The sequence below is a fragment of the Solea solea genome, chromosome 7 (assembly GCF_958295425.1).
Source record: "Solea solea chromosome 7, fSolSol10.1, whole genome shotgun sequence".
NCBI classification, from domain to species: domain Eukaryota; kingdom Metazoa; phylum Chordata; class Actinopteri; order Pleuronectiformes; family Soleidae; genus Solea; species Solea solea.
Genome location: NC_081140.1, coordinates 26,379,045 through 26,391,552, shown reverse-complemented (window position 1 = coordinate 26,391,552; position 12,508 = coordinate 26,379,045). Strand labels below are relative to the sequence as shown.

Below are 12,508 nucleotides of genomic sequence, written 5' to 3'. Positions count from 1 at the left end.
GAACAGAACATGCAGCCGAGCTGAACCGCGACTAATCCTATTACTGTGTCCTCCTTACACTTTAACCCTTAGTGCTCGCACAGCACAGATCCGTGCCGCAGGTGCACCCTCAGTAAATTACACAACTCTTTATGTGGTATTAATCTTTAAACTACCATTTACTGTGTTGAAATTGTCAGTTTTATTTCATCTTAACTGTTGTTTGATTTATCTTCTTATTTAAGAAAGGTGCCCACACATAAAATGTATTATTATTATTACCATCATTATTAATGATAATAATACTAACACTAACACTAACACTAATAATAATGATAATATTATGGACATCCTGGGTGTGTGTGTGTGTGTGTTTATAGGTCACATCTTTAGGCTTTTGTTGAGGCAAAGTTAAGTTACCATTCATTTTATGTTGCATTGTTTTAAAAAAGAGTACAAAAATCGACTTTTTATTTTAGGTTTTGTTCATAAAACGAACTTTGAACTGTGACTTATTTACAAATTTCACAAATTTAATCAGATTTTAACATATTTTACTTATTTTTCCTCTCAGGTGTATTTATATAGTAGCCTATTGCACATTCTTGCATATAAACCTCTGTTTATACGTTTTAACATAGCAATGGAAAAAAAATGTGTTCTGAAGGTTAATATGAGCCGTTTAGACTCACTCAAGTACAAATAATGCAGAGTGAATCAGCAGAAATGAAATGCTGACTCACCAATCTGTAAAAAAAATAATAAACCAAAAGAAAATGTTATTACTACTGGTGTCGTACAAAAACTGTGTGTGTGTGTGTTTAATGAAACAACTTCCTCATCGTCACACCAGACTCTCTGTGAACTGAGTCATGTTTGTGGCTGTTGTCATGGAGACATATACTGTAAGTGTGGTTATCTGATACTAAAAGGTGAGATGCTTCCTGTGTTTGCCGGACAATGAAAAAAAAATACAAGTGCACGTCCCAGTCATGCAACACAAGAGCCCAAAAAAAAAATAAAAAAATAAAATAAAGAGTGTATAAAGTCAGATGTTAAAGTAGAGCAGGAGTTGCACAACAACAACAACAACAACAACAACAAAAGCTACTCACTGCCACTCCACGATTTCAGGAGGGATTTGATGCTGATTTCAAAAAAGCCTGAGTCCTGCTGGCTGGTCATGGCTGCAGCTTCCTGTTCCAAACGTCTCCCCCTCCTTTTTTAATGTTTTTATTGGTAGTAGTTGTTGGTTTTAACCTCCAGCAGCAGCAGCAGCAGCAGCAGCAGAGCTGGGAGCAGCGGCAGCAGCAGGTAGATCCTGCTGTCACCTCTCTCTCTGTATGTGCTGACGAGATCCTGAGGAAAACAGCCGAGCTGTGCTTTACCCCTCCTCTAGTGTCCTCTCCTCTCCTCCCTCCTCTCCTCCCTCCCTCAGCATCTCCCTCTCTCTCTCTCTCTCTTTCTCTCTCTGTGTCTCTGTAAAGCCGTGGCAGGCAGTGGGAGGCAACACAAGCTCCCTTTAAATAAAAAGCGCGGAGGAGGCTGAGAGTGCAGGAAGCAATCCTCTTAGTGGAGGGAGGTTAATAATAACCACTCTCTCTCTCTGTGTGTGTGTGTGTGTGTGTGTATATATATGTGATAATGATGACAGCACTTCCTGGCCTTGTTCCTCTTTCGTTTGTTCTTTCAGGACGGGGATCATGTGACACGCCTCCATCACTGACTGACACTCTGTAGATATGACATCATGTCAAGTACGACATGTTACAGTGAACATCTGGACGAGCGGTGGTGGTGGTTGGGGGGATAATAATAATAATAAAAAAAAAAGAGCAGAGAGGAGGAGATGGGATTAACGGACTGTTGGCTTTTAACCTCTGACCTTCTTCACAGCACTGATGTTAAACTGCGGTCACTTTATAGCAGTTCTTTGTTAACAGGGTTACTTGAGTAAAAGTTGTTACCAGAAAATGAAGTAGTCCTTTTTTTTTAATAATATTGCTTAAGTAAAAGTCTTAAAGTTTATGACATTTACTGTAGTTAAGTATCAAAAGTAATTTTCTGATATAAAATGTACTTAAGTTTTTGAAGTAAAAATATTAAAGTGAGTTGTATTTCAACTGAAAAGGTTGTGGGTTCAATTCCTGGTTTCCGCTAAGTCTATATGTGTCCTTGAGCAAAGACCCTTAGCCCCGAGTGAGTGAATGGGTGAAAACGGTAATGTAAAGCAGCTCATTAAGACTAGAAAAAGCTCTTTATAAATACAGACCATAATACCAAATCTTCATCTGATTTTATTAGGTAGTAACAATTAACAAAGATAGATAGAGGAAATGTAGTGGAGGAAAAGTAAAAGTATTTGTACTTTGTTACATTACAACTCTGTCGATAGGTTAAGGTAAGGGGTTTGTCGGTGAGTTAAGGGTGCTTTATGTCCTCACTAAAAAAAAACCTCCCCGCCCGTCTTCTTCCTCCCGCTGCAGAGACTGTGTGTGTTTTTATTCCAGGAGACATGAACTCAGACTCAGTCGCACCTTGAACAACAGCTCGGTTGTGACTGATGGCGTCATTTACGAGGGTTGTGACGCCTTTTGGCTCACACTCGCTCTTTCAGTGGAGCCGTAAGAGAAAATTAAACAACTCTACAGGGACTGAAGTGAAAGAGCTGCATGAAAGACACGAGCGGGGATGGTGTTTGCAGTTTTTACAGAGCAGGTTATGTGGGTTTTTTTTTTTTTTGGTGAGAAGTTGTCAAAACAAGGCAATGTGTAAAATCCTAAAGTTGCCATGTTGTGACGTTTATAGCAGATTTCGCTCACAAATTCATACTTAAGAGTATTTATTGGTCTGACTTTTAGGCAGCGATGAGATGAAAAAGTACAGGCGTGATTCGGTTGTAACTTGGTGACAGGGTGATGGTGGTGAATGAGTACAGGAAGAACTCATTAACTTTTGCAGTGGCTGCCATTAAGAGAGGGGGCACAGGAATTTGTTTCCACTTCCTCTGACTGTGTGAGAGCGGGCGACTTTTTTTTGGCATGAATTTCTCAAGGAGAGAACTTTCTAGTTCACGCAATAGTATTACATTACATTACATTACATGCATGTTAAAAGTCCAATTTTAGCCGGACTAAGACAATAATTTGGTTTTCCTAATGTCATGTAAACACGTTAGTCTGACTAAGATCTAAGGTAGTCTTAGTAGGACTAACATACCTGGAAAATGTGATTCATAGTCCGATTACTCCTGCATGTATACACTTAGTCTTACTGGAGTCAGATCTGGTCTTTGACCCGGAAGGAGAAGGAGATGACCTATAATGTATATGCAGAAAACAAGGATAAAAGCTACGGAGACGAGAACCACAGCACGATCCGTCTCGCCGTTAACTGTTTGTTTTTCTGTGCCGTAAAGGTCAAAAGGAGACTCAATACGCACTAGCTTATAGAGAGATACAGCGCCAGCATTTTTTTAAACCATGTTTGCACAGAAAACACTGAAAAAATAAACACAAACTGACTAATCGCAGCAAATCTAACTCATTATGGACAATTGCTTGACTGCAAAAACATGTCATTATGGAGTTCAGCCCAAACAGTTTAATCTGGTCAACCTCGCAGTCCAGTGAGGGGGAAAGAAGTTATGTAATCCCTTGGTATGGATTTTTATTCTTTTTTTTTTCTGACTTTGAAGAACAGTATGTAATATCTGTCGCCTGGAGTCTCTGATTTGAAAAACAATGCAGTGTGGAATCATGGGAAATGTTGTCTTTTTTGGTTCTCATGTGCCACGGTGGCAACAAATACAGGCGAATATGTGACTTTTAATTTGAAATCTCTCAAGAATTGCACAGTAAAAACGTCTGATTTACAGTATGCTAGCAGTCATAGCTGTCCTGAACACAACCTAGTCAGTCCTGGTCAGAACTTATGGAAAAATTAGTTTCTTAAATTATAATACTTACTTTCTTAAATTAATACTTAAATTGTATTAAATCTTTTTTATAGGAAAAACAAAACCTAAAACAAAGTCACTAACTGTTCAAACCTGATTATTGGTGAAGCAGCAAGAAGAAGAAAGTAGCCTACAACAGTTGCAATGTTTACACTGTCAATGACCAGCTCCTGCTGTATTTACTCTGCTTACTCACTGCTGTTAATCATAATATTCAATATTTTTCCATATTCTACATATGGAAAAATATTCTACATTTTGACCGTCTCTGCTGCTGTAACGACCAGAGTCCCCCCCCCCCCGAGTTGATAATAGAAGATAATTCATGGGTCATGTTATAAAAACAAATTTTCTGACACGAGAAGGAAGATAAGACAGAAATATCAGATCTATAATGAGACTTTAAGGGTTAATCTTATCTTAATACATCTTGTAAAACAGTTTTTTGTATCTCCGGAAGACGATCACTTTCACTTCTTAAAAAACAGAAGCTGCCGCAGTGAAACTCCGTGACGTTTGCAGCTTTGTTTCTTTGTTTTTCTCTTGTGTGTTTTACCAAAAACTTCCTGCAAGTCCTTTTTTTTTTTAAAGACTTGACTTTAGAGACTTGAGGGTAAAGTGAAGGCTGTGACATGTTCAGCGCTGATTAAAAACATTATCAAGCTCCGATGAAGGTGAAGAATGTGAGGCATGTGCGTCTCATTCAGCCACTCATCTGGAGTCACTGTCCAACATTCTTCATCCTTCATCCTTGTTTGTTTTTTAAATTAGAATTTGCAACAAAACCATTAGCAGAATCACAAAAGCTTCAGATTCATTGTTGTATTTTTAACAATTTGATGTTTTAGGAGAATTTCAATGAAAGCAAATTTCACAATTGGTGGAAACTTTGGATTTTTTTTAAGCTGCATTCGAGGACAGTGGTTCATATTCTAATGATGTCTCGTGAAATGTGATCATAAATATTGTTCTTGACTTAAAATAAATTACATCCTAACTCCAATACATGTCAGAAAACAAATTTCGGTCCCTAAGCAAATTGATCACAATTTAAAACAATGCAATATGCAAAAAGCTTTAATTTAATTTTGTTTCACATTAGAGTCGTTGATATTTTGATGGTATCATAATAATAACATAATAATAAATAGAACATATGGACCAAGTTTGACGCAGCTAGCTCAAACATGCTAGGACAAGTTGGTTCAAATGCGCAGACTAGCCATTTTTGTTTTTCCAAAATGGCCGACTTATGGGTGGGCGGAGCTAATGGAAGTACTTTAGAAATTTGTTCTGAATCATGAGAGCAACGAGTGCACCAAGTTTGGTTAAGATCTGTACAACTATGTGTGATTTAGACACGATAGAAAAAAAATCAAAGATTTAGCATTTAATGCAATTTTGCCACTCAATACTCAGTGTTTTTTAATGTTTATGCGGACTCATGATTCTGCTCTTTGAGACAATATTAAGTTAGTTTTCTCTCTGCAGGTCGAACTGATGACGATCAAGAAGACAATCATTCACTCATACGTCTCTTCCAAAACTCTGATGACCAATAAGCTGTGAAGTGAATCTTGTTACAAACACTTGTTTGTAATGTAAAAACTTAGATATGGTCTTTTCCGGTTAACTCTCTTATAAATGATTTTGTTCACATTAAATCAACATTGTCTGGACTGTAAAACAAAAAATATCAAATTCATTAATTAACTGATTTTATTGCATTTTTTTGTTCTTTATTAGGACTCCAAATTGCAATCTATTCTTATTTTTCTTATTATTATTCCATAAAATCAATGTTTCCCAAACCTCAAAATCATGATGTTCTCAGACATCTTTTTATCCACAAGAATTTTTTTTTTAATGATTTCTTAGTTTTATGGAGGAAAGAAACCAGAAAATATTCACATTTAAGAAGCTAAAAAAAAAATCAGCAAAATTGATTTAAATGATCAAAAATGTCAAAATGATCGATTATAAAAAATAGTTGGCAATTAATAATTAATCAATTAATTATTTCAGCCCTATTATATTTTTAATGGTTTATTATTATTTGCTATTACTTTTGTTTGTTGTAGTTTTTAATACAGTTTTTCATTCATTTTCTTCCGTTGTTACTGTTTTCATAGACAAGAACTCCTGTCAGTAGCATTAAGAGGTCGAAGGTTAAATTCCCGCCGACGCAAGTCTACGTGCTGATGTGACACTTAACTCTAAGTTCCTCCTGATGACTGAGTGAATGAGTGAAAGTGTAAAACTGTCATGTGAAGCAGCTTTGACTGATCAACAAGACGATATAAAGAAACTATTTACCAATTTGTGGCAAAAAAACTGAATTCCAATTTCTGATTTCACTCCTTTACTTAACCAGGAAGTTCCATTAAGATTAAAAATCTCTTTTATAAGGGAAAACCAGGATGAGGCACGGACACTGTCATTCTCTGTGCTATTCTGTCAAAACCCCAGGAGGAAACAGTGACGACTAGAGGCGACACAGAGAAGGTGCTGCTGAGGGATTCTGGGAGTTTACCCACATGTTGTTGTTAATGATGTTCCGCAAACGAAACCATGTGACTGTGATGTGTGCATTTGAAATTAAATATTTAAGAAGCCTTTTACACTGAATAAAGGCTCCTTAAAGTGGAGGAGAGGAGGGTTAAGGGTTAGTTTATATTCCAAAAGTAAAAACTGCTTTCTTCTGGACATGGAATGAGCTGCAAAACACTTACTTTTACAACAGACTGACTGACTTTTTTAAACACGTTCAAAGTTGTTGTTTTGTGTACCATGTGGGACATTGGTTATGTAGTTAATTGGGTTGAGTTGGTTCAACTAAGAATCAAATGTGTACAGCAGTATAATGCACATTTTGCACTTCAGTCTATATTTTCTTGTTATATTTGCTTCAGGGATGGTTGTTCATCATTTGTCCTCACACATTTTTGTTAAAATGGCATCTTTTGCTTTTGTTTTTATGACACAATACTTATTATGACCTTGCTCCTGGTAAATATACAAAAAAACTCAAACTAACACTAAAACTAATAAAAACTAAACTAAAACTATAGGCATTTACAAAAAGTAACAATAGAAATAATCCTTCCAGTTTCAAGAGGGTTCTTGCAACCCTAACTAGCAAACGCACTCTAAAAACAAATGTAAAATTCCGAACTATTATAACCTTGATCTCAATAGGATCCTTCTGAATAAAGGATAAAGAAAATAAGAGTTTCTGAACTATATTTCTCAAACTCCCCAAAACACAACAAAGCAGCACCTACTTTCCAGAATGGTCGGCCTCTTTTTGTGGCGCATCTTTTTGAATTTCCCTCTGAAGTCTCTGGGTGGAAACGGATCCAGGGGTAAACCGGCGATACGTCCCAGGACGACCTCGTCCAGCCCCTCCGAGCAGTCCGTCTCACTCTCCACTGCGTCTCTGCCAGGACTCTCCTCCAGAGACATGTTGGACGACTGGGACACGGCCACTTCTATCATTCTTCCAAAGGAGTCATTTAAAGCCTTTCTTTTTTCCTTTCTTCTTGCTCAACTACTGATGTTTAAAATATTCTTCTTCCTCTTGTCCCAGGACAGTAAACGTCTCTCTGTCTCTCTGTGTGTGCTCGTGTGTTCTGCACTTGTCGAGGCAGTTAGACAAGTTACAGTAACATTTATGAATGTGGCAGGTATTGGATGACTTAGAGCCTCCCACTTCTCAGAGGAAAAGAGACGAGAGAGAGAGAGAAGAGAGGGGGCAGTCATAACTGCAGAGGGAGAGAAAGAGGCCGCTCTGACAGCTACAGTGTCCACACCCACTCCACAGCCACGAGGCATTCATGAACAAATATCCTGTATTTGTTTTGGAGTCTATACTCATCTGAGTTTTAACGACGTGTCTCGCTCCTGGCAGCAGGAGATAAAAGGACACTTTTTCCCTTAATCTAATCCAACACTCCCCCAAATCCCCACCCCACACACACACACGCATGACATTTTGTTTCCCTCATTGTTTCCTCGCATTTACATCTGGTGTCGTTCAGGAAATAAGTGAAAGTGTCGAGTAAAAAAAGTGGAACAAAAAAAACACCCATGTGTTTTAAGTCCCTGTTTCAAACCCTGTAGCAGGGCCGGACCAAGCCTTTATGAGGCCCGAAGAAGAATAGGATATTGCGCCCCCTCCTTCCCACCACATGTAGCTGGTGCTTAACTATTATATATTATACAAATATAACACTATAGAATTCCTGAAATAGTAGTTTTCCTTCCAAAAAGATCGCATATTTGACGTACTCAGCGGTGGCCAAAACCGATTAAATCAGAAAGTGGCGTAACATTTTATAAAATAAGGGAAATATGTATGAAAAGTGCTGCAAAATGGCTCAGTAGTGCCCCCTTAAGGGCTGCACCAAATTTCACAAAACTTGGTAGAAACACGACGCAGCCCAAGACCAACAAAAACGTCCGATCTGCACAAAACATCACATGTGAGATAAGAGACGCGGCCAGAGAACATCAGCACATGAAAACTGAGTCAAAAACGAAGCGCCACCTGCCGGCAGGGCTGTGGCCGCGAGGACCCGCACAGTGCTGCTTGCAGCTTTAATTTATAATTGTGTTATTTACACCAAACTACAACAGAGATTCCCAAAGTGTGGACCACCCCTAGTGGGCTATGAAGGTACTGCAGGTGGGCTGTGAAAGGTCATTAAATACGTAATATAAATATAGTTTTAAATTGCTGAACAATATGTACGATAGATTTTGGAATAAAACAGAGCCATGGCATTTCAATTATGTTATTTTTCTTTTATTTGCACTTTTTACGACAGATTCACCCTGTGATTCACACCCTGTCTAAATATACCTAATGATATCTTTAATGTTAAAATGGTTTTGTTTTTTTCACACTCTATTGGGGCCCCAGGGGTGCCCCAATCCTCCCCTCAGTTCACATATGCCTTGGGCTCTGCCCTGTAGTGAATAATAAGGGGACACACCCTCAGCATGAACCAGTTTTTCCTCGCCTGACCTACATCGACACCACTAACACCCTGTGCACGCTTGTGAAAGAGAAGGCGTTTTCTGTTTTAAGAAGAGGGAAGACGACATAATCTCCTCTGCATGTCACTGATTTGTTTTGTGTTTGCCGCACAAAAGAGCGGCTACAAATATGCCAGGCATCACAACTGCACTCATGACTGACAGGTGAACTCCAGAGGGAGCCTCTGGCAAAGCGTTCAATGTCATTTTCATTTTTTTTTGTTTTAAATCGACGTGTCACAGGAGAAAGTGACCTAAAGAAAACAGTTTGTGAGAAAAACTGTCAAAAAAGAACAACCAGTAGACTCATCGTGTTTCCACTGCTCCTGCAACAGAGACACAGAGTCCATGACAACAACACAGCAGGTGAACTAAAACTAAACTAAAAACATCCCTCAGGGCACGAGAACATCATGTTGTCACAATAAATAACGAGAAAAAAAAAAAGCTTTGAGGACGCGCCATCAGAACATTTACATGAAAGCAACTTTCTGTTTGGAGTCAAAAGACAAAGTCAGAGGAAGAAAGAAGAGATAAAAAAAAAATAGGAAAATGAACATATACTCTATAGCCTATAGGTCTATAGTTTACATTTAAATTTTGAACCTTTTAACTGCTTATTTCTTCTTATTATTTTTTAAATTGTATTTATTTCCCCACATGTGAATACAATTAAGAAAACCAAGAAATTAAAAAAATATATGAAGAAATGTGACAGATATATCGCAAAAAGGGCGACTCCTGCCTCCTCTTACGGCCAATTTACATTTAATATTTGTGCCAATTTATGAATGTTTTGAGCTCCTACTGCTGTTTGTTATTGTATTGTTTAATTCATGTCAAGAACTATGTACTGTTGCTTCTAAACTTTAAAAAGTTGTCATTGATGTTTAATTTTGTAGTCTTAGTAATTTACCTTTGCCCAGGGACAACAGATGCAAATGAGCTTGAATCACATTAAATTAAATAAACACTACAAAAACGCCAAAGTAGAACATATTGCACAAGCAACTTGAAAATTAAGCACATTAAAAAGAATAATCATATATTGGGGCTGAAACAGCCAAAACAATATACACTTAAGAAAGAAATCTTTAAAATATTGTGGGTGAAAATGACATCATAGGAAAAAAGTTAGGGAATAATAAATATATAAATATTATGAGCTGTATTATTTCCAGGGTAGTGATTAATATTATACAAGATCTAAAGTTTTATAGACACCAGACTATTACTTATTTTCACTAATGATGCCAAATAATCTACACTATAAAAAATGGTTAAAAATTGTTTGCAAATAAGTCAATTAAGTTCATTCGAAACTCCTTTTAACTTACTTATTTTTTAGTTTGCTTTTACTTCAGTTGAGTGTTACCACTTAAGTTCTTAGTTTTTTTAGTGTATTAAATCCACAATATTTGACAGAAAACTGACTCATACTTTCATTCATGATGGAAAATACTGTATATCAACATAGCACAGAGATGGTAAACCTGAAAATAGGTCCTGAAGTGTCCTATGACTGTAAATGACAAGAGTAATTGTAGTAAAAGTGTGCCCTCTGGTGGCGGCAATGATACACTACACTTGTAGTGAGAGAAAACTTGATGCTCAACCTTCACAGCTGAATTTAGAAGTACACACACACACACACACACACACACACACAGACACACACAAACACTTGTTTTTATGTCTTAGTGAGGACACTTCATAGATATAATGCATTCCCGAGCCCTTTACCCTAAAACCAAATTTTAACCTGAAAAAAACTAAAGTTCAAGTTGTGGGACGCAGACAAAAATAATTCAAATCTTAAAAACTCAACTTTAACAGTTCCCTCAGAAATGAGGGTCTGGTCTCCATGCGGACTACTGGTCCTGACAAGGTCAGTGTTTTATGACAGAAAAAAAAGGTCCTAACATGTAATAAAAAATATTCGTCTTTTCTACGACATTTTGAAATTGAAATTGAAATGTACTGAACGACTCAGGGGTTGGTGGTTTCAGAGGCAGCGCGGCCGCTGAAACCAACACCGTCCCACAAAGACAGAAGTCTGTTTCCATGGTGAGACACGGAGGACAGAGAAGAGCGCCATGAATTATTGATAGACATGAGGCCTCCAATGTTGGCACAAACTGTCAGAAGGAAACACTGTTACAACACCACGGATCAGGAGATCTTTGATGTTGTTGTTACTATTCTGCCTCTGTTTGGTCTTTGTGAACACAAACTCTGTCAAGCAAAACTATCAGACCTGAGGGAGTGTTTGTTTGTATACAGCAGCAGAACTGAGGTGGGTGGAGACATGATGTATCTATTTCATCTAAGTGATCTGAAAAAAAACGTGAATTCACTTCTGAGACATTTCGGGGACGCTTCTTTGTGATGCCCCCCCCCCAAAACTCCACTGACATGAAAACAATCACTTCCTGTGTGCAGCACGGGAATGTCGCCAAACACAGAGACATTTGTGTGGAGCGAATGGGCTTCATCAAAAACGTCTTGTTTTTGAGCCTCGAGTTTCGTGATTTAACCGACAAAATGACAACTTTTGCAACTAAAACAGACGCCTCCCGCAACCAGGCTCCTATTGGACAAAACCAGCTGTCAATCACACTGGTGTCCACTCACATGTGACGCACTTTATCGCCTAGTTTCCTCTACATGTGAACATAATTAATTTTCAATTGTGTTCTAATGAAGAAAAGCTGAAACTAGCAATTGTTAGCTCATTTGTTATTAGTTCTTTTTAAAACTAGTAGAGTTGCCCCCTGGTGGTTAACTGCTACTTCCCTCTTACTGCCTGGGCTAAGTCCAATTATTCACTTTAATCAGCTGTGTGTGAACTTACTGTTTTTGACAATAAGTGTTTGCATGTAAGTTACATACTACAGCTTTAAAGCAAATAGGAAAAAAACTGATTTTACTTGATAAAAACTTCGTACCTGTTTGGACGGACAATGTCTTCCCAGCTGTTTTTTTAAACGCTCGTCCTCTGTCTCTTCATTCTAAGGCCCACTGTGTCTCCGTGTCCACTCATGTTCCGACGTGAAGACATGGAGGAGAGTCAGCGTCCGTAGAGACTAATGAGGAGACGGGTCACCTGCTCCAAACACAAAAGCACCATTGAAACAAGCTGCACCTGTTCCCAGCACTGCCTGGAGAGGGGAGGGGCTTCATCCTGAAGGGGGAGGAGCTTCATACTGAACACATGGACACACTGTGGCAAGAAAAGAAAAGAAAGAAAAAAGCATATCCATTTACAGCTGAACTGTGACACTGAATATTCTCTGATTAATCCATTTATTTTTGGATTTATTTTCTTTCTGATGGATATTTGAGCAGTTACACGACGTAAAAACTTGTGTACTTTTATTACATTCCCTAAAAATGTGTACTTTTCCCACATTTCCCACATAAATTGTGAACTTAACTACATTTCCTAAAAAACTTGTGTACTTTTACTACATTTCCTACATAAATTGTGTACTATCTATCTATCTATCTATCTATCTATCTATCTGATTT

General features: G+C 37.9%; 1 protein-coding gene across 6 annotated transcripts in view; it reads right to left on the bottom strand.

The window, feature by feature from the left end:
• The window catches only part of frya (furry homolog a (Drosophila)), a 67,795-nt gene extending 60,170 nt beyond the window's left edge, over positions 1 to 7,625 (bottom strand). For 2 of the 6 annotated variants that reach the window (XM_058633425.1, XM_058633426.1), the window contains exon 1: positions 1,095 to 1,335. In XM_058633425.1, coding sequence (XP_058489408.1) covers positions 1,095 to 1,164 — 70 coding nt within the window. In that variant the 5' untranslated portion in view covers positions 1,165 to 1,335. Of the gene's footprint in view, positions 1 to 1,094; positions 1,336 to 7,221 lie in introns of those variants that run through there. The other 4 variants (XM_058633429.1, XM_058633428.1, XM_058633424.1 and 1 more) reach the window with 4 other exon arrangements.
• Positions 7,626 to 12,508: the final 4,883 nt, after the last annotated feature.